The 21,037-nt window shown below is 51.7% G+C and overlaps 1 protein-coding gene across 1 annotated transcript in view; it reads right to left on the bottom strand.

Annotated features, from left to right (window-relative positions):
• FAM188B (family with sequence similarity 188 member B) overlaps positions 1 to 21,037 on the bottom strand; it is an 81,289-nt gene that overhangs the window by 56,845 nt on the left and 3,407 nt on the right. The window contains exons 2-5 of the mRNA XM_015571253.1: positions 19,281 to 19,400; positions 15,761 to 15,996; positions 12,648 to 12,894; positions 10,387 to 10,814 (exon numbers count right to left, since the gene is read on the bottom strand). Of these exons, the coding sequence (XP_015426739.1) occupies positions 10,387 to 10,814; positions 12,648 to 12,894; positions 15,761 to 15,996; positions 19,281 to 19,400 (1,031 nt within the window). The remainder of the gene's footprint in view (positions 1 to 10,386; positions 10,815 to 12,647; positions 12,895 to 15,760; positions 15,997 to 19,280; positions 19,401 to 21,037) is intronic.

Below are 21,037 nucleotides of genomic sequence, written 5' to 3' on the forward strand. Positions count from 1 at the left end.
AACCGCCAGGGCTTTCCAATGGACAGCGCACCTTGGCCTCACGCTAAGGGGAGGAGAGACCTCCTGGAAGATAAATTCAACCCGCAAAGCTGCGGCCTACTATGTGCCTGGCCCACCAAGTCACACTCTGAGCTTCACTCCCCTTGGCCATGGCCCACACGGTGGATGCGAACATTTCTCTTTGACCACCATAATCTTCCCCAATCTGGCTCTAACCTCACTTCCCATCCCTTTCCCACAAAAGTTTCATTTATTCAAGAACACATCTATCCATTTAAGAAAGGAGATGTTTTGGCTAACTAAATACTAGGAGACAAAGCTCCAGTTTATTAAAGTAACTATTGTCGGTCAAATATCTTATATACATTATTTCATTTCTTCTTCATAACAATCCCATAAAGGTGGGTGTGTCATTCCATTTTTTAGATGAAAGAAACTCGGCCACAAAGAGATTTTTTAAAATATAAAAGACTGTGCCCGCGGTCAGCTGTTAGTCAGGAAAAGAATGGCCAGTTTTAAATCTCAGACTCATTCAACCTCGCCACGCCGAGAGCCACGCGTCAAAGTCTCAGCTACGGTGAAATGCAACGTTTCCCAAGCAGCTGGACGGAGCTTGGCTTAGCTGGGATCCATGTCATGGAACACAGACACTCCAGGAGCAGCCCCCTCTCATGGCGACGCAAAGGTGCTCGGGGACCTGCGCCTCGGGCCCCTCCTACGGACACGGGTCACTATCATGGGGAAGGCAGACCTGGTCCTCAGCCTACCTCCAGGACCCACCCCACGCCCGCTTCCTGCTCCTGCTTCCTTGGCTTCCTGAACGGGCAGAGCTTCCTCCGGGCGCTGGCACCGGCCCTGGCTTACAAAGTGCTCACATCTCTCCCATCCTGGAAAAATAGACCCTGACCCCTATCCTCTCCCCTCCTGAGCTGCCCCCCTGTTCCTAGGCTTCCCTTCACCTCGAACTTTCTTATAAAACCTCCACGTTCTCTGCCCATGTCTTCACCGCGCCAAGTCCTCCACCCTCTGCAGCGACCACTGTCCTCAGGTGCCTGCTGACAGTGCTCTCTCCAAGCCACCCCCTCACCGACCTCGAGACCTCCCCCCAGGGTGCCAAGGCGCCAACCTCCTGCTCGGTGGACCCCGGCTCTTCCCTCACCTCCTCATCCGCCTGCTCCCCCCATTCCTTTTCCTCATCACACCAATCCCACTGCAGAGGCCTGGGCGCCACCCCCCACCTCTCCCCTCCCCACAAAGGACTTAGTTCTCAGCAGGGCAGCACCTTCCCAAGGCCCCTGTCACCCAGCGCTCCCAGGACCCGCGCTTCTGCCCACTCCTCACTGTGGGAGCAGAAGCTCCCCCGGGCGGGTGCACACACAGATGCCTCGTCCACCTCCGGACCCAGCCGGGCCTCCTGCTGCAGACCTGCTGCCTCTGCGACCGGCAGGCGCAGGCTCCCAGCCTCCGGGCCACAGCCTCCTTGTACGCCAAGGCCTATGGATTCTCCTCCGCAGGTCCCTGCGCCTGACCCCCTGGTGCCCTCAGGTCACCGCCCACCTGCCTTCCAGGTCGGGTTCCTGCTGCCGGTCCCTGCTCAGTCCTGCAGTGCCCCCAGACTAACCTTCCTGAAGCACAGCTCCAACTGGTTAAAAAAACAACTCTTACAGAACCAGAAACGCCAAAGCCTTTCTCTTCCTCTCTGTTGCTCTCTGGCCCGGCTGTCGGGGCACTGTCCAGTCCCCCCACATGCCTGAGGTTCCAGCCACACCAGCTTGCCCGCCTCTTTGCCTGTGTTCTCACTGTCCCCTCGGCTTAAGAGACTTCCTCTCCCTGAACTACCAGACAGGCCCTGTAAGTCCCTGCGGGTGTCAGCCCCCACACAGTCCTCCTTCCCCAGACAGGCCTGAGGCCGCTAGACCAGGTTGCTGGCATGAATTCAGACCGGCCGGCCATTCTGTGCCTCAGCTTCCCCACCTATAAACTTAGGGCCAATAACCCGCCTACTGTTGCTGTGAGGCTGAAATGAAATACTACATCTAAAGCTCCTGCAACAGGACCTGCCAAATAGTGAGTAATCAATAAATATCAACAGCTGGCCTGGCCAGTGTGGCTCAGTGGGTGAGCGCTGACCTATGAACCAGGAGGTCATGGTTCAATTCCCAGTCAGGGCACATGCCCGGGTTGTGGGTTAGATCCCCAGTGTGGGGCGTACAGGAGGCAGCTGATCAATGATTCTCTCTCATCATTGATGTTTCTACCTCTCTCTCCCTCTCCCTTCCTCTCTGAAATCAATAAAAATATACTTTAAAAAATAAATATCAACAACTTAACTGTTCCCGAAGCAATCCAGACTCCAGCCCATGGCACTCTGCCCTCGTCCCCTCATCACTCGTTTTTGCTTTTTTTTTAATCCTATAGAACAGTGTATGGCTGCCTCCGCCTCTTTGGAGTAGGAGCCTCATCTTCCACATCTCTCTCCCAGCACTATTCCAACAAAGAGGAGGCAATCCATAAAGGCTTTGTTGAACCGAATAAAATTGAATAACTTGTATTTAGAGTGAGATCAAAAACTGTTTACTCGACCAGGAAAAGGCCCCACTTCTGAGCAACCCATGGCCATGAACCTGGCCCCAACAGGATATGGAAGGAGTCCCATGGCTTTAGTAACGGCTCATGGAATGAGCAGAGAAAACAAAGTCGAACTTTCTGGAATGAGGCGCACACATGGAATCCAGCTACACAGGAAGCCGCCCTGGCAGGCCAGCGTCGGGATTTGAAGACTCTGCCCAAAATACCCGACAGAGCTCAGCATCAAAAGCCACTTTCCCTTCCCAGGTGGAGGCATCAGCCCGACTGAGTCACGGCGCACTCCGCCCGGCGTCCACGGGAAAACCAGCTGGGAGTCACGAGGGAAGGAGCCTACGAATGCAGCAGGGCCCAAGGCGGCCCCAGAAAAGGGGCTGAGGAACAGCAAGAGCTGCTTTAGTCTCTAGGAACCCGCGCGGCCCCAGGGACACCAGCCATTTATTCCCAAACAACCGAGGCTTGGAGGAAGGTGGAGCAGGGTGACGAGGGTGTCCAGGCATAGCCAGGAGGCCCGTGGCTGCCCCCGGAAAGGGTTACTCCAACTCTGCCCTCCTTCCAGGCCCTGCCCAGCAACAGCCCTCTCCTCTGTGATCCTCCGGCACCTCAGGGGGCACCATCCAACTGGCTCAGGGACAGATGCTATTTTTAGGTGACTTTTCCTCTTTGCTCAGTCACTAACCCACCCTTTCATGTACCCCTTGAGTGAAGGCAAGACTCATACTTCACTTCCCCTCTCCCCCAAGGCAAAGCCAATGATTCAGCTCCATCCAGTAAGTTTCGAACAGTTCTGGGCAAAATTGAGAAAGCAAGATCACAGACAGCTCACCCCCACACTCAGCTGACAGGCCAGCAGGAGACTCGGGCAGCCTGCCATCTCTCTCCAGTGTGACATGGGCTCTGAGTGTATGAGAAGGGGGCCATGCCCAGGTCCAAGAGCAGAGAAGAGATTGGGAAAGGCTTCCTAAAGAAGGAGGATTCAAGATGACTTAAACATGGGACGTCTGGGCCATCACAGTTGTGAGGGGTTGAGTTGGTTGGTGGGTTGTGAGTCAGTGGGTTGGTTGATCAGATAGACGGTTGGGTGGATGATTAGTTGGTTAAATGAATGTATGAATAAAAGTGAATAAGTGAATGAATGCATGCCAACAAGTGAACTTGAAGATAAAGTTTGGATTGTTCCAGTTCCATTAAGATGATCAGTTTAACTTTCATAACACTGTCCCACACAGATCAACATAAATTTCCCTTTCAGTCTCATTATGGACATTACATTCTGTCATTTGCTCAATATTTATTGACAGGTTCAGGGATATAGGGGTGGGAGTGGGGGGAAGAAGACCCACTCCAGTTCTCAACAGTTCATGGAAGCAAAGATGAGTTATCAAATCCTTGTGCTGTATTGAGGGTTATCCATGATACTGTAAGAAGCAGAAGAGAAGCTGTCAGACTCTGTGACCAGACCAGGATTAGGGTGAAACTTACATGGTGCCTAGGGTGCAAAAATCAAGGAGACACTCACTCTCAGATTCATGCAAGTGCCTACACCATGGCTGAACCACCTTGAGAGAGAGCGCCTCCTTAAATTTTGCACCCTGGATGCCTCACATGCTTCGTCTCATCCTGGCCCTGTTGCTGACTCTACAGGTCCCTCTGGGGTCTGGTACCCAAGGTCTGCTGGAAGCTCCTGCCAGACCAGCAGATAAGCATCTTGGGGAGAAAAAAAAGTGCTCAAGCGGAATCTCCACACACCTCCGCTGCTCTCCAACACTCATCTCCCCAAACTACCCTCGGTCTTAATAGCCTGCTTCCATCTAGAGCAGCAGCTGCCCCTGGAGCCTCGCCCTGGCCTGCGAGCCATGGACCTGCACTAGGGCAGAGGAGGGTCTCGGAGCTGCCATAATGATGCAGAGGCCGACAAAATGAGATCACTCACCCTTCCAAGGAAAGGTGTGGACACTCTGTCACTTCTTTAGCCACACTTTCTTGATCTCAAAGGAAATCTGAGTCATGGGGCGTTTCTTTCCCCTTCAAGAAGCATTGGATGAAAGCCTTGGAAACGCTGGAACTGAAGGCACCCAGCAGCCATCAGTACAGCACAGCGCAGGGCACTGATCCCATTCCTGGGGGCTCTGGGGGCCTGTAATGCGCACTCGAGCCGTTTCTCAGGTTTCATCTCCTGCACGGGCTGGGAGAGGACAGCCTTCGGAAGGAGAGGGACTGGTGCTCCTCTGTGGATGGGCACATGCCAGGGAGATGTGGGTAGAGGTGGGAAGGAGACCAGCTGAGCACAGGGCTCCAATGGCAGATGGGGGGTGCCCACCACAGAAAAGAGGTCCTTGGAGTTGATCATGGAGGAGGCTGGACCCGCCCAGGAGCCCCAGGCAGGCCACTACCCACACAGGCTTCTGGCATGCAGGAAAGCAACAGTGTGCTGTGTTTGTTTCAAGAGTCGGCTAACTTCGAGCCCCCAGAGTCTGACGTACAGCCCACACACCATGCAGAGACCAATTACAATGGAAATTCTACCCATCACTGGTCCCATGCAGTGCAGCTGTCGTGAGAAGGGATGCTTGGCTCTGGGGAACAGTCAGTGAACCGCAGATGCCACATCCTCTGCCAGGCCTCGGGCAAGCCCAGAGGGCACTGCTCATTGTCCACAGGACGCAGCCAGGCGTGTGCCCCAGTCTCTGCTCCCATCTGGAAGCCAGGAGGGGCTAAGGGCCCCGGAGGGATGGGAGTCACTGATCGCTCCCACGACAGCATCTTCCTTGGTAGGGGCCTGGTGAGTGTCTTCTGGAGTGAAATCAGGCAGCAAGGCCCTCAGTCGCTGGGCTCCTAAAGATTGGTGACAATCTGCTGCCACCTGCTGTCCATTTACTGTAAAACCCAAAAATCTAATAATATCAGAGTCATAAGTCCCTGAAACTGAACCACTGGCTCCCACAGAGGCAGGAACATGATGTGTTGGGGCCCTGGCCGTGTCCAGGCTGCAGAGACCCACAGAATGGTGCAGATTATCACAGCCACTCCTCACTGATGCCACGGGGTCATCACGAAGTCTCTGCACTATACACGGCCTCTGCAAGGTCTGGGCCTCCTGCCTGGTCAAAGCTCCCCCTTAACTGCTCCCCAGTCGTCCATCCCCTGCGAGGGCCACAATCTAGCACCCAGTTACAGAGCCTCACGTGGGCCATGGGCCTGAGGCAGGGAGTGGTCTCACCCATCTCCAGTGCTGGGTCTGGGGACCAAGAAGAGTGTCAAGAGGCACCTCCTGCCTAACAGCTCCAGCAGGACAGTGCCCTGCCTGAAGCAATGGCAGTGAGGGCTCCGGGGTCGTGATGGGAGGGGCTGCCCGAGGGCCTGTCCCCTCGCTTGTCACTTCCACGTGTGGCTGCCTCACTAGGGTACCCCATGCACCAAAGTGATGTCACAAGTAGGCTTTGCAGCTGGTCTCTCTATATCATGGCCCTGGGAGCTGGGTGAGTGCAGAGGACACAGGTGCCCCGACCAGATGCCCCTGACTAGGCACACCATCCCAGCTGCTGTCCGTGTTGGCTGCTAATGGCTCACAGCACCCTTCTCCCGAGAACTGCCCTTCGCCAAACTCACCCAGGAAGTGCCATACTGCCCGCCCCACCGCAGCATGGACAACCCATAGCCAATAACTAACAGAAAAAAAAAAGAAAGCTTACTCCTGACTTAAAGGTGGGACCAGCTCGGGGTCAATTCCCACCCTTCTCTCCCTGTGGGTCCTTCCTGAGACCCGCCTTCCTGCTCCCCTCACTGAGCGCAGGTCCCCCGTAGATTACATGCACCCGACCCTCGGTCTCAGACTTGGCTTCAGGGCCTGGGTTCCCAACCCTCTGCTGCAGCAGGGCTTGTTAAACGCCTGCGGGGCTTCCCCCCAAAGTCCCGATTCAGGCCACACAGGTGGTGTTTCTCCCAGGTTCCCAGGGGATGCAGATGCTGCTGGTCCAGGGATCACAGTTTAAGAACCACCACTCTCAGGAACCTGCCCGTAGACAGAATCCACTCAGTAAGTAATAGGTAAAAGGGTTGAGGTGGCAGCTTAACCATGCAGCAGCCAGCCGCCTCCAGCTCAGACCTGCAGCCGGGCACGGCGGTCACCAGGCCTCCAGCCACAGCCCCTCGTGCTCGGGCCACTCCAGGCTCCTGGACCCTAGGTCATCACTGCACACCTATGGGAACTCGGAGCCCACAGTTGGGGGGACTCCAAAGGCACGAGGTACACGCTCATCCTTCACAGAAGATGAACCTCCGAGGTCAAGAAGAGGTGTGATTCTCGGCTCACAGAGGGGAGGTTTGGTCTGGACACGCCCAAGGTCACACCTAGAATGGAGGGTGGGGAGTGTCAGAGATGGAGAAGCCCCTGTTGGGCCCCCACCAACCCCTCCACTTACGACAGGAGCACAGAGGCCCAGAGAGGGCCGAGATCTGACCAAGGCGGAACTCAACCTGCGATCACAGAAGTGCGTGCTCGACTTCAAGGCCAGCCCGGGAGCTGCTTTTACTGTCATCAGAGAAGAGCTGCGAGCAGTTCTATTAATTTGGGCTCTAGTAATAGTCCTCTTCCCAGCTTCAGTACAACCAAGGCCACAAGAGAATTGTCCTGTCACGACTGAGCAACAGGGCCTGAAATGAGAACCACGGACAGCTCGCTGCTCACATTTGTGGCCCCAGGCACATGGCCCCTGACCCATGGGCCACAGGGAGGCCAGCAAACAAAGAAACACTGCTGCCTGATAGAAGTATCATGGCCCAGAGGGATCTGGATTGTGGCTCAGTGACCATGGCCTTAACCTGCTTCTCCCACAGTCTTCCACTTTCAGGGAACAGAAATCCCTTCTTGTGGTTGTTCAGCAAAAACACTGGGGTCATCCTTGCTTCCTGATGTTCTCTAATATAGCACCTCGAACCCACAGGCAAATCCTGTTCACTGTGGTGTGCACACACGAGCGTGCACGTGTGTGTGTGTGTGTGCCTGTGTGTGTGCCTGTGCGTATATCTGTGTGCGTGTGCCTGTGTATATCTCTGTGCGTGTCTATGTGTATATCTGTGTGCATGTGTGTGTGCCTGTGTATATCTGTGCCTGTGTGTATCTGTGTGTGTATGTGTGTCTGTGTGTGTGTGTATATACAATCCAGTCCATGTCCCACCACCTTCACTGCCACTGCCCTGATTCAGGCCACCATCAGCTCTCCTCTAGACTCTTCAACTGCCTCCTGACCAGTCTCCCTGCCTCCACCCTCGCCGCCTGGAGTCCCTCAGCCTCCCAGCAGCCCAGGGTCCTATGGAAATGGGACCACGAGTGGAACCAGGCATGGCTCTGTTCAGCCTCCAGAGGCTCCAGAACCTCCCAGAGTAGAAGCCAGGCCTTTCAGAGCCCCCAGGCCTCTCCCCGTCCCTCCCACTCCTCTCCCCATCCACTCCTCTGGAAGAAGCATGGCTACTCTCTCTGCATTTGCTCCCAGGGATCAATAGGCTGGTTCCACTTGCCTTCTGGTCTCCTCTCAAGTGTCACCTTCTCATAAAGGTTTTCCCTGACAACCTTTTTGTACAACAGCAGCCCCAAAGCCAAGGCGCCTCTCGTTCTTCCCGGACTGATTCTCCCCCGTAGCACTCTGCTGTTATATATTTACTTGTGTGGCTATTGCTCTGGGCTGTCTCCCCACCAGAACTGTAAGCTCCAAGAGGGCAGGGACTTGGTCTGCTCCGTTCACACAGACCCGCAGTGGCTAGGGCTGTGACTGGCACACAGTAGGCCATCACAGATGGGGTGCTGGTAGACGTGAACAACTGATTCTCAAAGAAGGGGAAGGCTGACTGGCAGCATTTGCCAATTTTCACAGTGTAAACATTCCTACCATGGACAATCTCAAGCTACCACCCCGATGTCACTGAACACAGTCGGGAAGAAATGCTAACAATTAGCTCTCTGAGCTAGTACAAGCCGTTATAACATGCTACAGCACTCACAAAAGAGTTGTTGAATAAATTAATAGAATAAGTGGTTATTTCTGTGAATTGACGGGGTCTTTTTGAGAACATAACTCTAGAAACACAGGGTCTGAAATCATGTTTCTCCAAAACCAAGGGAGTCACTACTAAAGAATAGGACTGGATTAAAACTCCAAATATATGCTGTGTATAAGAGACAAGCTTTACATATGTATGGACCATAAAGAAATCTCAACAAATATCAAAGGACTGAAATCATACAGAGTAGATATGACCAAAGTGGAAATGTCAGCCATCAACAAAAGAGATAACCAGAAAAATACCCGAAATGTTTTGAATTAATCAATACATGCCCAAAACACCCATGGGTCCAACGAAGAAATCACAATGGAAATTAGAAAATATTTTAACTGAATTGTATTAACATGTAACCTATCAACACACAGGATACAGACAAAGCATTGCTTAAAAGGAAATTTGTACCCTTAAAAGATAGTACCAAAGAAGCTGAAAATCAATGATTTAAGATCCATATCAATAAAATAGGAAATAATGGCAAGTTAAACTCCAAGAAAGTAGAAAGAAAGAATAACAGTTAAGAGTGGAAATCAATGAAACAGAAAACCAATATACAAAACCGAAAGCTAACTCTTTGAAATAGTATACAATTGATAAGCCCCTAGTAAGATGGGTCAAAAAATAGGGAAAACCCAAATTACCAGTATCGGGGATTCAGCCCATACAGACTTTAAGTAATTATAAGAGGACATTATATTCACACAGTTTTATGCCAATACATTTAAAACAAGTGGTAAAACTCCTTGGAAAAAATACAAGTTGCAAAACTGATACATGAAAAAATAAGACGATCTGAATTTACTGTTTGTTTGGTGTTTTTTTTTCAATTAAATCCATAATCTAAACTTAATGCTCAGAAGGCTAGTAAATTTTCCTAAATATTTAAGGAAGAAATAACCTCTCTCTCTTTAAGAGAATGGGAAAAAGAGGGATGACTTCCAGCTTATCCTAAACACCAGACTCTGACGAATGAATTGCCAGAAAGGAAATTAACCAAATTCTCCTTCACAAAACCCTACACAAAATATTGATAAATTGAACCCAACGATACATAAAAAGATCATATGTTATAGCCAAGTGGGTTTATACCAGGAATGTAGGATGGTTTAACATTCAAAATCAACCACTATAGGGATCACCCAGGTCTGCTGTGCAAGAATAAAAACGGGGTTTTATATATATATTATTTCAGAGAGGAAGGGAGAGGGAGAGAAAGATAAAAACATTAATGATGAGAATCATTGATCGGCTGCCTCCTGCATGCCTACCACTGGAGATTGAGGCTGCAACCCGGGCATGTGCCCTGACTGGGAACCCAACTGTGACCTCCTGGTTCATAGATTGATGCTCAACCACTGAGCCACACCAGCCAGGCAAGAATGGGGTTTAAAAATGGCCCCACAGGAGCCCTGTGGGAGCTGATCATCCCCCTTCCTCAGCCGCCCACAGGGAGCATCTGTGCCACCCCAGCCTGAGCGTGCTGTCAGGTGTGTGGGATAGTCTGCTGAAACCTTTGTGGCCGGGGGAAGTACGAGAGGCCAAAGCTGCCTCCCCCAGGGGTCCTGTGTGTGCTCTCTGGGCTGCTGTCTCCCACAGGGTCCTGTGTGTGCTCTTGGGGCTGCTGTCTCCCACAGGGTGGCCACAGTCGCCTTCCCTCCTTCACAGCCGCGCCTGGCGAGCCCAAGGAGCCAGGGGGCCCGACGGTTCTCTCGAAGGCAGCATCACCGGGCACAGCAAGCTCACCTGAGGGGCAGGCACTGGTTGCCCTGCCTCTTAAATGCTCTTTCCAGCCTCTCCTGGGTGGCCCTGGCACTCCCTCCCGGCAAGGAGAACTTCAAGGGCGTCCCGTCGGCCTCCGGGCCACCATTGGCGGCTGGGCTGTCCTCGGAAAGTCCTCTCCACCGGCCGCTGCCCTGGAGCAGCCCTGGGCTGGGCAAGTGGGAAGAGGTGCCGGCTGGGGGCCTGTGCTTCTCTGCGGGGGGCTCACTGAGCTGGCCCAGGGGGCTCCTGGAGGTGGGGCAGGCGCTGGGAGCCAGGCCCTCCTGTGGGGCGGGGCAGGCCAGGGTGCGGGTGGGCAGCTCGGGGGCTCTCTGGCCCTCCTCCTCCTCCTGGGGCTGGGCCACGCCGCTCAGGGCCAGGGGCCGCCGCGGGGAGCGCTTGCGGAGGGAGTCCTGAAAGGGACAAGGACAAACAGTGAGGATCCCTGCAAGAGAAGTGGGAGGTACTGAACCCACTTCAAGCGTTTGCCGTTGATGTTCCCTTCCCCAGGAAAGCTCATTCCATCCCCAAGTCCCAAAGGCCTCGCTTCCGTAATGCATTCACTGCACCCGACCTGCGTGAACCCCGAGAGAGGGCCAAGGGAGCAGGTTCAGATGGTAAACGTGTGGCTCCAGGGTCAGGCCTGGGTTCTAGTTCTGTGTCACTGTGAGCACTGAGGCAAGTCACTGAACTTCTCTGCCCCTCACTTCCCTCCCCTGTAAGGCAACCTGTCCATAATCACTGCCTGTGATTTCTAAATCCCCAAACAAAAACTTCTTGTGGGATCAAATTCTTTTTAACTGCTTTGAGGTTGCTTCGTCTTTTTTTAAGAGTTGAGTGGCAGACACGTTAATGTTTGTGTTCTGCAAACACCCCCTACCACATAACTGCAGGCGTTATAGTATGCGGTTCATGCACTGCGTTTCTCTTCTGGAAAACGAGTTCTGAATTTCAGAACACACCTGGCCCAAGGCTGTGGAGGAGGGACTGGGGACCTGGAGTGCCTGTGTCCCCCGATGGTGTGAGGGCTGAAGGAGAGCCCTGCGGAAGGCACCAGCACAGAGGCAGCCCCGGCACAGCGGTTCGCAAACACCAGCTCTCGTGTGCGGCTTCACTGCTGGCCTTACCCCTCCTGCCAGGAGACCAGGAGTGGCAGAGGCACTCTTCCTTCACCTCTGGTGTCCACAGAGCTCCCGCTCGGTGACCTAGACCTAGCAGGCTCCAATTTCCATCATTTTTGAAATGAAGGAAGTCCAAAGGAGTCACATGGTATGTCCTTTCTTACTGTCCATGATTAACTGACAAAATGTTAAGTCATGTTACCAACCTAGGGGACCAAAATATACCTGCCGGGCTTTTCATGGCCCTCATAGCATTTCCAAAAATGGTCCTGAGCCAAACGGGAAAGGCCGTGCTGGAATAAGAGGAGCTAATTCTGCCGCGTTCTCGCCTAGCGGAAATTACTAGAGACCTCCTCCAAACGCCACCAGGGCATCCCCTGCCACAGGGCACGGAAAACGTGAGTCACCATTCCCACCGAGACCCAAACTCTGGCCAAGGGAGGGAACTCAGCCTCTTACTCATCCTTCGTCAGTACAGAGCTGACTGGTAACTGTGAAAACAGATGAAATACTAGCAAGTCTTGCTCTTTTCTCTTGGGCAACCCAGAAGTATGGCCCAGGATCAATGGCCCACAAAACACCTTCCAGAAAACTTGAGGAGATTCTACAACAACCCATCCTCGACAGGATTCAGATACCCCAGGGCAAAAGCACACAGAACGGCCACTGAAAGGACAAGTTTGCGGCAACCTCTGGGTGGTAAAGCAGATCCGTCGTCACCCTCATCCCTGCCAGGAGGGGGTCTCAATGGCACAGACTAGATAGAGGATTAGACCGCCATGAACAGCAGGACCCTGGTGTTCAATGCTCCGCCCGTTCTAAGCGTGGCCTGCCACCCGTGGGGGTCGCCACACCCTAACCGTTTTCATAATAATAATACGAACGACTCGCTGTGTCCACGGTGCTGACTGCAGTGGTGATGTAAGCGCTGCTGGTCCTTAGAGGAACCAGGCAGGGCACCCTCGGTGTTCCCCGCCGCTGGCAATAATGTGAGCAAGTTGCCGGGGAGAACACAGCGGAGGTGTGCTTCCATTCCCTTTTCTTGGGCTGCCTTGTGGGGTTCCCCCACATACACCCAGGCAGGCTCACACTTTCCACGCTCACAAAACAGGACGGAGAAACCACCTGTGAGCAGCTGGCGGTGGGCCCGGCCATCAGGCCTCGGACCATCAGGCCAGACTTGGTCCTGAACTTCTCTCCCACGCTCTTCATGTCCGAGGAAGGCTCTGACAGTTGGAGCCTGTCTTTCTTCTCCCACACAGGGGCCACAGCGGGGCTCTCGGCCGGGACAGTCGGCACCGGCTTACTTTTGTGGGGGGGCCTTTTGGATGATACAAAGTTGCCAAGTACATCCCCATCAAGATGGTCGTGTCTGCAAAAACGGAATATTTCCATTAAAACAGACTCCCCAAAGGAACACTAACCACAAAAACAAAATCCACGTTCAACAGGCACTCACAGCAAGCCCTTCACAATCTGCAGTGATTCCCAGCCAGCCAGTGCGTCATTGGTAAAGGTAAGAAATAGAAATCACTTTCATATCAGGGCAAGTCTGGCCTACGAAATGAAACCAGGGAACAAGAAACAAAATCAGAGTTGACGATCCACAATAGGATTCCTCGACTATTTATACCCTCTACTATCACGAGCATCCTTATTCCAGATCCATGAAGGAAAACTGCAGTTCAGTAAGGTTAGGCATGCCAACGGCTTCATTTTCTGTATAGCTTGGCTGAAAGAGAAAAGGGGTACGAGAGAGAGAAAGACAACAGGAAAAAAAACAAGAGGGTGAGAAAGTGAGAGCAGCAAGGAGTGAGAAAGAACAGGAATGGGAAGGAGACAGACCAGGTAGAGAGGAATCCGGCCTGTGATCCCTCAGCACCAGCACCTGACACAGGCTGTACGGTTTCCTCCCAGGGACTGGCATAGAGGGGCACTGGCACCTGCCGTGCCAAGCTGCTTACCAAGTGGGTCCGCATGAGAGGCGGTCACGTGTGTTATGATGGGGCATGTCAAGCAGAGGAAGGATTTGGAACCAGCCTGGGGAGACCCAGAAGGGCCTCCGGGAAAGGCAGCAGCTGAGCCTGAAAGAAAGGCAGGCTGGGAGACTGACCGGTAACCAGGAGAGGGTACAGCTGGAGGGCTGCAAAAGCAGCAGCTGCCCAGGTGAGCCGTGGGTCCTGACCACAGAAAGCGTTTTGCAAGTTATCCCGAGGAGTTTGGATTTTATCCTAAAGCCACAGGAAACATCTGCAGGCCTTTCAGCAGCGGAGCGGCAGGGCAGACGTTCTGTGGGAAGCTCAGTCTCGGGTGGGGGGATTCGAGGAGATCGCTAGAGTCCTGGGACCAGAGGAGAGCCTGGTCTTGCAGAGAAAGCAGGAAAGCGTTTACCTCGGTGAGACTCAAAGGTGCAGAACTCACAGGCAAAGCGGAGCTGAGGACAGCACTCAGGTGTGAGCTTGGGCAACGGATGGAACAGCTTCAACTATTGCACTGCGGTATTTTATCATTTCAGAAGTATTTCCTTGGCCAGCCAGGCCGGGAGTGTCTGTGGAGGAGGAACCTGCTTCACTCCACCCTCGTTAACCTTCAGCTCTGAGCCCTGCGGTAATTGTTTAATGGTCCTCACCTTTTGGCAGCTGGACACCCACACCCCCCGCTTTGGCTCCCCTGAGGAAAGCCCTGGAAAAAGACACCCATTCCTGGAAGTGGGACTCACCCTCAGAGACTACCCCAGAGTGTTAAGGCTACAACATAACAGAGCAGTTCTCCAAATAACAGAGGTGTAATCAAGAATGCCAATTCACCCTGGCCAGGTGGCTGAGTTGGTTAGAGAATTATCCCGGGCTCCAAAAAGGTTGCAGGTTCAATCCCCAGTTGGGCAAGTACCGGAGGCAACCGATCAATGTTTCTCTCACATCCATGTTTCTCTTTCTCTCTCTCTTTCACTGTCTCCCTCCCTCTCCCTCTCCCCACCTCTTCCCTTCCTCCCTCCCTTCCTCTCTCTAAAATCAACAAAAACATATCCTCGGATGAGGATTTTAAAATAAATTTTAAAATAATGCCAGTTCATTTTCTTCCTACGAGTTTCTAAAGGCCTTATTTTTCAGATGTTCCCATATCTCCAGTGTTTAGTTGTATTTTAAGAAGTTGTTAACAAAACCCTCTGAATCCTGAATTTGAACTTTTAAATCATACACATCCTCCATCACAAAGTGATCATTCCCACGGCCTCCAGAGGAAAGCACCAATGCTCCGTGACAGGAATTTTAACAGCACAGAGTGTGGACGGCACACACACCCCCAGAGAGGTCCTGACCCCGGAGTCTGTGAATATATTACCTTATGGAAAAGGCGTGGTGACGTTAAAGATCTCAAGGTGGGGAGATTACCCTCGGTTATCTGGGCACACCCAGTACAATCACAAGGGTCGTCAGTAGAGGGAGACAGGAGGGTCAGAGTCAGCAGCGGGAGGTATGGTGACAGAGAGGGGTTGGAGTGATCTACCCAAAAGACAGAGGACGTGGTACAAGCCAAGGACTGCAGGGGGCCACGTGAAGCTGAAAGGGGAGAGGAAGCAGATTCTCCCCCTGAGACTCTAGTCTAGAAGGAACAAGCCCGGCATCGTGCCATTAACCAGTGAGACCAATTCTGGACTTCTGACCTCCAGCACTGCAAGATAACCATTCATGTTGATTGAAGAGACCACATGATATTTTTATATGTCAAATTTTATGTCAATTAGCCAGGCTGAGGTGCCCGGTTGTTTGGTCAAACACTAGCCTACGTATTTCCATGAAGGTATTTTTTAGACGTGATTAACATCTACAATCAGTTGATGTAAAGCAAAGGAAACTGCCTAGGTAATATGGGTGGGCTTCACTCAATCCATTGAAAACCTTAGGAGCAAAAACTGAGATTCCCAGAGAAGAAGTAATTCTGCCTTGAGACTGTAACACAGAAATCCTGCCTGAGTTGCCAACATGCCCTACAGATTTCAGACTTGCCCACCCCCACAATCACGAGCTAAAAATAAATCTCTTTACACACACACACACACACACACACCCCCACACACACACACACACACACCCCCACACACACACACACACACACACACACGCTCTCTGGGTTCCTGCTGGTTCTGTTTCTCTGGAGAACTGTTCCAGCCTCTGAGTTTAGAGTAGCTGGTTACAGCAGCAACAGGAAGTCACCCGCAGTGTAAACAGAGAAGGTACCTGGCTTTGCTTGTTTCTGATAGTGATGTTCTCCACGCTGCGTCTTCATCTGCAAGGTCATATATATTTACCAGGGTGGCCTCTGAGCATCTCAAGGGCAATTTGTTACTTTTCTTTGGAAGTGAGAGTGTAGGCATTGGTGTTTCTTGACTGAAGCTCTTAGCAGTATTTTCAAAGTGATCCAGAAAGTATCTGGTAATGAGTTCAAGGCTTGTTTTCAGAGGATTTTCCTTTGCCTATCAGTGAAAGAAAAACATATCATTAATTGCATGTACAGCTTCAGGAGAATGGTAGCAAAGATGGCTATTCTAATTCTTTCACATAAATTTGTAAACTTCTCAGGCGTGCATTCTTTCCCGACTGCCTATTATTATATGTGACGGAATAGATTATGACAAATGAAGACAAAAATCTCTATCCTAAAAGAGCTAGCCTCCATTGCATAAGACAGGCAATTGAATTTCGATTTAAATTTCATCTTGTCTTTTTCTCCTAAGGATAACTTTATAAAATATATACCCTTTCATTTAAAAAATTAAGCCTTTAGGGATTGCTAACTCCAAAGTCTGTAAACATTTAGGATCTGGATATGCTCTTAGTTCATCCCCTGCCTCTGATACTGGGCACTGAGAACACAGCAGGTTACTGCCAAGAGCATAGAGAGGCCCTCAGGATTGACTCAGTTTACACTCCAACCTTAAAAAAGGAAAAAGATCAATGAAACTCTTCAGTAGCTGGTTGTGGAAATAAATAAAATCAGTATTCCCTAACCCTGACCGTACCAAATATTACCTTAGGACATCTTTTAAAAATACATATTCCTAGGCCCCACTGAGTCTTAAATCACAAAGACTGGAGCACTGAATTTGAATTTCTTTTCAAATTCTCCTACGTAATGTGGACAGACAGCTATCCAAGCAGTGATCCGCAGGCTGGCCTCAGGGACCAGGCCAGGTAACTGTGTCAGTCCCCACGCCACTTGCTGGGAAACCAAGCCCTTGGGAAGTGCAGCCAGACATGGGGCGCTCGGTGGGGCATTTTGCAATCAGCAGTAAAGCCCCTGATGGAGAGCCTGGCACAGAGGGAACCCTTGGGCACATCCAGTCCCCGCCCCTTCTTACTCCCCTGATCTACGCACCAGAACTCTGGGACCAAGACCCACAGCCAGATGGGCTGGGACCAAATTCCACAGGGTGATCAGGCAGTCAAAATCAGAGATGGATTTTCTTTTTATTATGAGACCCCAAAGATATATTTATCTAAATCTAAATAAAACTTACAAGGAAGCGAGTCAGGAGGAAGATATATATTTTAGTTTATTTCAGCCTCCTAGTTTTTTCTTTCAATACAGGAGATTTAGGGCCCTGATTACCTGAATAATACTTTATGGCTTTTCATATCACTTTGCTCATAAGAAACACAGCCATTATAAGAATCTAGACACCATTTCTCAACGCCTCAATTCTACACAGGCATTTTTATCTATCATATACTTAATAGGAACAGACAAGCTCCTGGGATTAACATTAAATTGCAGGGCTTCCCTGAAATCGTGCTGGCTTTGTGTGAATGTCAATGTCATTATGCAACAGATAATTAGTAAGCATTTTAAGCTCCAATTAATTGTTTAATAGCTAATGACCACTACATAAATCATAGAATCAGGGTACGTATCAAGATCTAATGAAAAGATCTCAAATACCTTTAAGCAACAGTTACCTTAGGGAGACTATAGTATAGTAAAGAGATAAAAATAACTCGAGTGGCAAAGATGTCTAGAAAACTGGGTAGAGAGGCATTTACATGAAAAACCCCACTGCCCCGGACAGTTCATTGAATTTTCTGGTTAACTGTCTCACTCTCTGTGGAAAAACCTTAAATGTACAGTCCACTCTCTGCCTTATGCAGCCAATGAGGGGTCTGGAGGTCTGGGTCACTAATCTTTCTGCAGAACTTTAGCTGACTGCATGCAGGACATGGAGGGGCCCGAGGGTCACCCCAGGACCCGGGGATGGGGGGCATCTATTCGTTGTCCTTCCTGAGCCTCTGCCAGGACTTCCTGGCTGCCACTGCCCTTCCTCCTCCTTCGGCTGCCTGAGCGGTCCCGTGGGTGGCCCACCTCCTGCTACCCATCTCTGGCGGTTTATAGGTTTGCTTGGATTTCCTTCACTTTATGGAGGGAAACCCGGCCCAGTTTCTCCCTGGGCTGCGATGTATGAGCACGAGGGTGGTTCTGAGGTTCCCCTGGAAGTCTCAGAAACAGCCTCGGAGGGCTGGAGGGTGCCCAGACCCATCCAACCCAACTGCGCAGATTTCATTTGAGAAAAGGGTTACAGTTAAAGGAAGCTGGACAGCCATTACTGGGATAGGGCTGGGAAGCGGACGATCTGGTTCTTGCCGGCTCCTACTGGGGAAGTACTGAGACCTGGACAAGCCGCTTTTCTCTGGCTCCCGTCTCCTGTCCCATCGGTGGTTTAAAAGCTGCTTAGCTCGTCCCTGAAGGGCTGCCCAGGAGGCCAGGAGGGCAGGATCTTTTCATTCTGTTTCAAACAGGGCTGCTCCATCCTTTGTTTTCCATGAAACCTCTGCAGGTGATGTCACTGTACAGCCTTTTTAAAATTGTGATAAATGCTAACCTACAGGCAGAACCTAGGTTCTTTCCAAATGTGATACTGTGCCGTACCCCCAGGCAACATCTGCAGGAGAGACCATTCTTCAATCCAGTTAGAAGATTCTGTCTTCATAACAGAAAGAGCAATTAAGTCAGAATGGCAGCTTCATTCATCCATCCATCCATCCATCCATTCATTTATTCAGTCAGGCAGTCATATAACCCAGAGATGCATACTGACTACTTACTATGTCATCAGGCAGCATGGTAAGTATGGGGATACAACAGTGAACAAAACGGATGCCATCTCTGGCCTCCTGCTGCTCAAGGTGGTAGGGGAGGCAGATACTAACTGAACAGCCACACATACTCTCACATAACCTTGACAAGCACAGCAAGGACAGGTGCCAGGAGAGCTGGTAGTGGGGGTGAGGGGGGTGCCAAGGATTCGGGGAAGTCCCACCCACCCCCACCCATTCTCAACTCCAATACCCCTGGGGGCTGAACCCAAGTCCCCTTTTGCCTGAATTAAAGAGCAAGGTATTACTCAGAACTGGAGAAGGATACCCTTAGGCAGGCAGGGAATGGAAAATTTCAGTAAAACTGAATACTATGTTCTTGAGTAAAGTCTGACTAAAAATAACCTCAGGGGGAGGAGGGAGCACAGGGAATAACTGTTACAGATTCGGGTTCAAAACGAGCCTCCTGGCTGGGCATGTGCAGTACCCCCGTGGGGCAGCCCGGGCCTGGCTGGGGCTGGAACTGACTCACAGTTGGGACTGTTTCTCCCTGGCCGCAGGTGTGCCCGCCTCCTGCTGCCCACCTCTGCCGGCCTGGCAGGGCCCCTGCCTGCTTTGACATTGCCAAACTCAGTTCCAGAACATCACGCCACACGTTACAAACACGTACCTTGTTCTCCTTGTAGAGAAATTCAAGATGCAAAACCTTGCGGAGGTTGTTTCTGCTGTTTATGCTGAGATTGGAGCGTGGGCGTTCCTGGTCCATGGTCACGCACGTCTTCTTCAGGCCCTGCGGGGAGGAGTAGGGAATCGGAAGCCTCAGTTACCACGTTAAATCAAAACCCTCTGTTCTCTGGCGCGCAGTATCAACAGCGGACTGCTGGTGTTTGTTATGACCATGCTTATCCTGCCTCCCTCACAAGGACACTGCAAAGACCAAAACCTGACTGAAGAATGTATTTTCACATGACCTTTACACTTGACCTCTCTTCACAAGTACTATTCTGAATCTTACAACGACCCCGACCCTGCGGGCTGAGCAAAGTGAGGCAGGCGTTGTTGGGCCATTTTACAGAAAAGGAAAGGGAAAGTCAGCTAACTGACTCCCCAGAGGCTGGCTCAGGAGCCCAGGGTTCGGCCCTCGTTGGGGGGCCACAGAATAGGAAGCTTTAAAAGCAAACAAAAGGAAAAACAAACAAAAGGCAAATATTCATTCCCTTCTCCTCTCAGATATTGGAGCCAGGGTGGAATCGCCCCAAGTAACACAGTGGAGTCACCTAGCAGGGTCGAGGGCAGCGATGCTGGGACCCAGGCCCAGCCACGTTCCATCACCTGGACTTGAACTCCCAGAAGGCCCAGCGAAGAAACAACCACAGCACTCTGGCTGCCCCCCTCGCCCGCCAGGCCATGGTGATCCTCAAACGGTGGAGGACGAGGCGACGATGCCTCACAAACAGCTCAGCCTGGCACAGGGGGAGCCCTCTGTTCCTCCCCTCGCCTCCATGTTCAGAATTCTGCAGAGGCTCTCACTGCTGGGAAAACAAGACAAGCCTGCTGTGGCCATGAATTGAGGCAAGAAGAACATGTGAAACAAGAGGTCAGAACACATCCTTGAACCAAAGAGAACAAGAAGAAAGCCTTAGGCAGGGGAACAGAGGGAAAGGGTGCATGTGCTGGCAAAGGTAGGGCCACGCTGGAGCGTTAGGGAGGCCTGAGAGCAGGCTCCAGCCTCTCCTCTGGGCTTCCCCATGGCTTCACCGCATCGAGGTGATGAGGAGACCTCTGCCGGGAGGGTCCTCCTCTGCTGGGCAACAGCCGGTCCAGGGATCGCATCAGCCAGTCTCGGCACGTCCCCAGCTCCAGGACTTCCTATACTCGGCATTTGAAAACCACCGGGGGGTGGACGAGAACACCCTCGGGAGCCAGCCAGTCCTCAGCCCACCGGCCCACTTAACCTTCGCTCACTCAGCAAACATCTGTCAGGTACCTACTATGCGCCAGGCTGTTCTCGATGCAGGAAGTACAGGAGGAAAAAGACAATGTTCCCCACCACCCACAGAGCTGACATTCTGATGAGGAAGCAGGCCAGAAACCGGGGATGCGTTTGCAGTGTGGCTGCTGCTAATGTGGAGACAGAACAGGGAGCGTGGAGACAAAGATGAAGAACAGTTTTAGGGAGTCAGCTACTCATTGAGCCTCATCCAGTGCTCACTCCTATCTTTCGGTTTCCCGTCTATGAAACAAAGGGAATGGACCACTAGTCCACCAGTTCAGCTGCTGGAGGCAGAGAGAACAGGTCCGAGTCCTGGCCCTCACGGAGCTCACATTCGATTGAGTGAGGGCCTGTGAAAGGTGGCAGGACCGGGAATGGAGATGTGAGGGTGAAGAACAGTTTATGTCAGACTACCGGGGGGGGGGGGGGGGGGG

This window comes from Myotis davidii, unplaced genomic scaffold, assembly GCF_000327345.1.
Source record: "Myotis davidii unplaced genomic scaffold, ASM32734v1 scaffold125, whole genome shotgun sequence".
NCBI classification, from domain to species: domain Eukaryota; kingdom Metazoa; phylum Chordata; class Mammalia; order Chiroptera; family Vespertilionidae; genus Myotis; species Myotis davidii.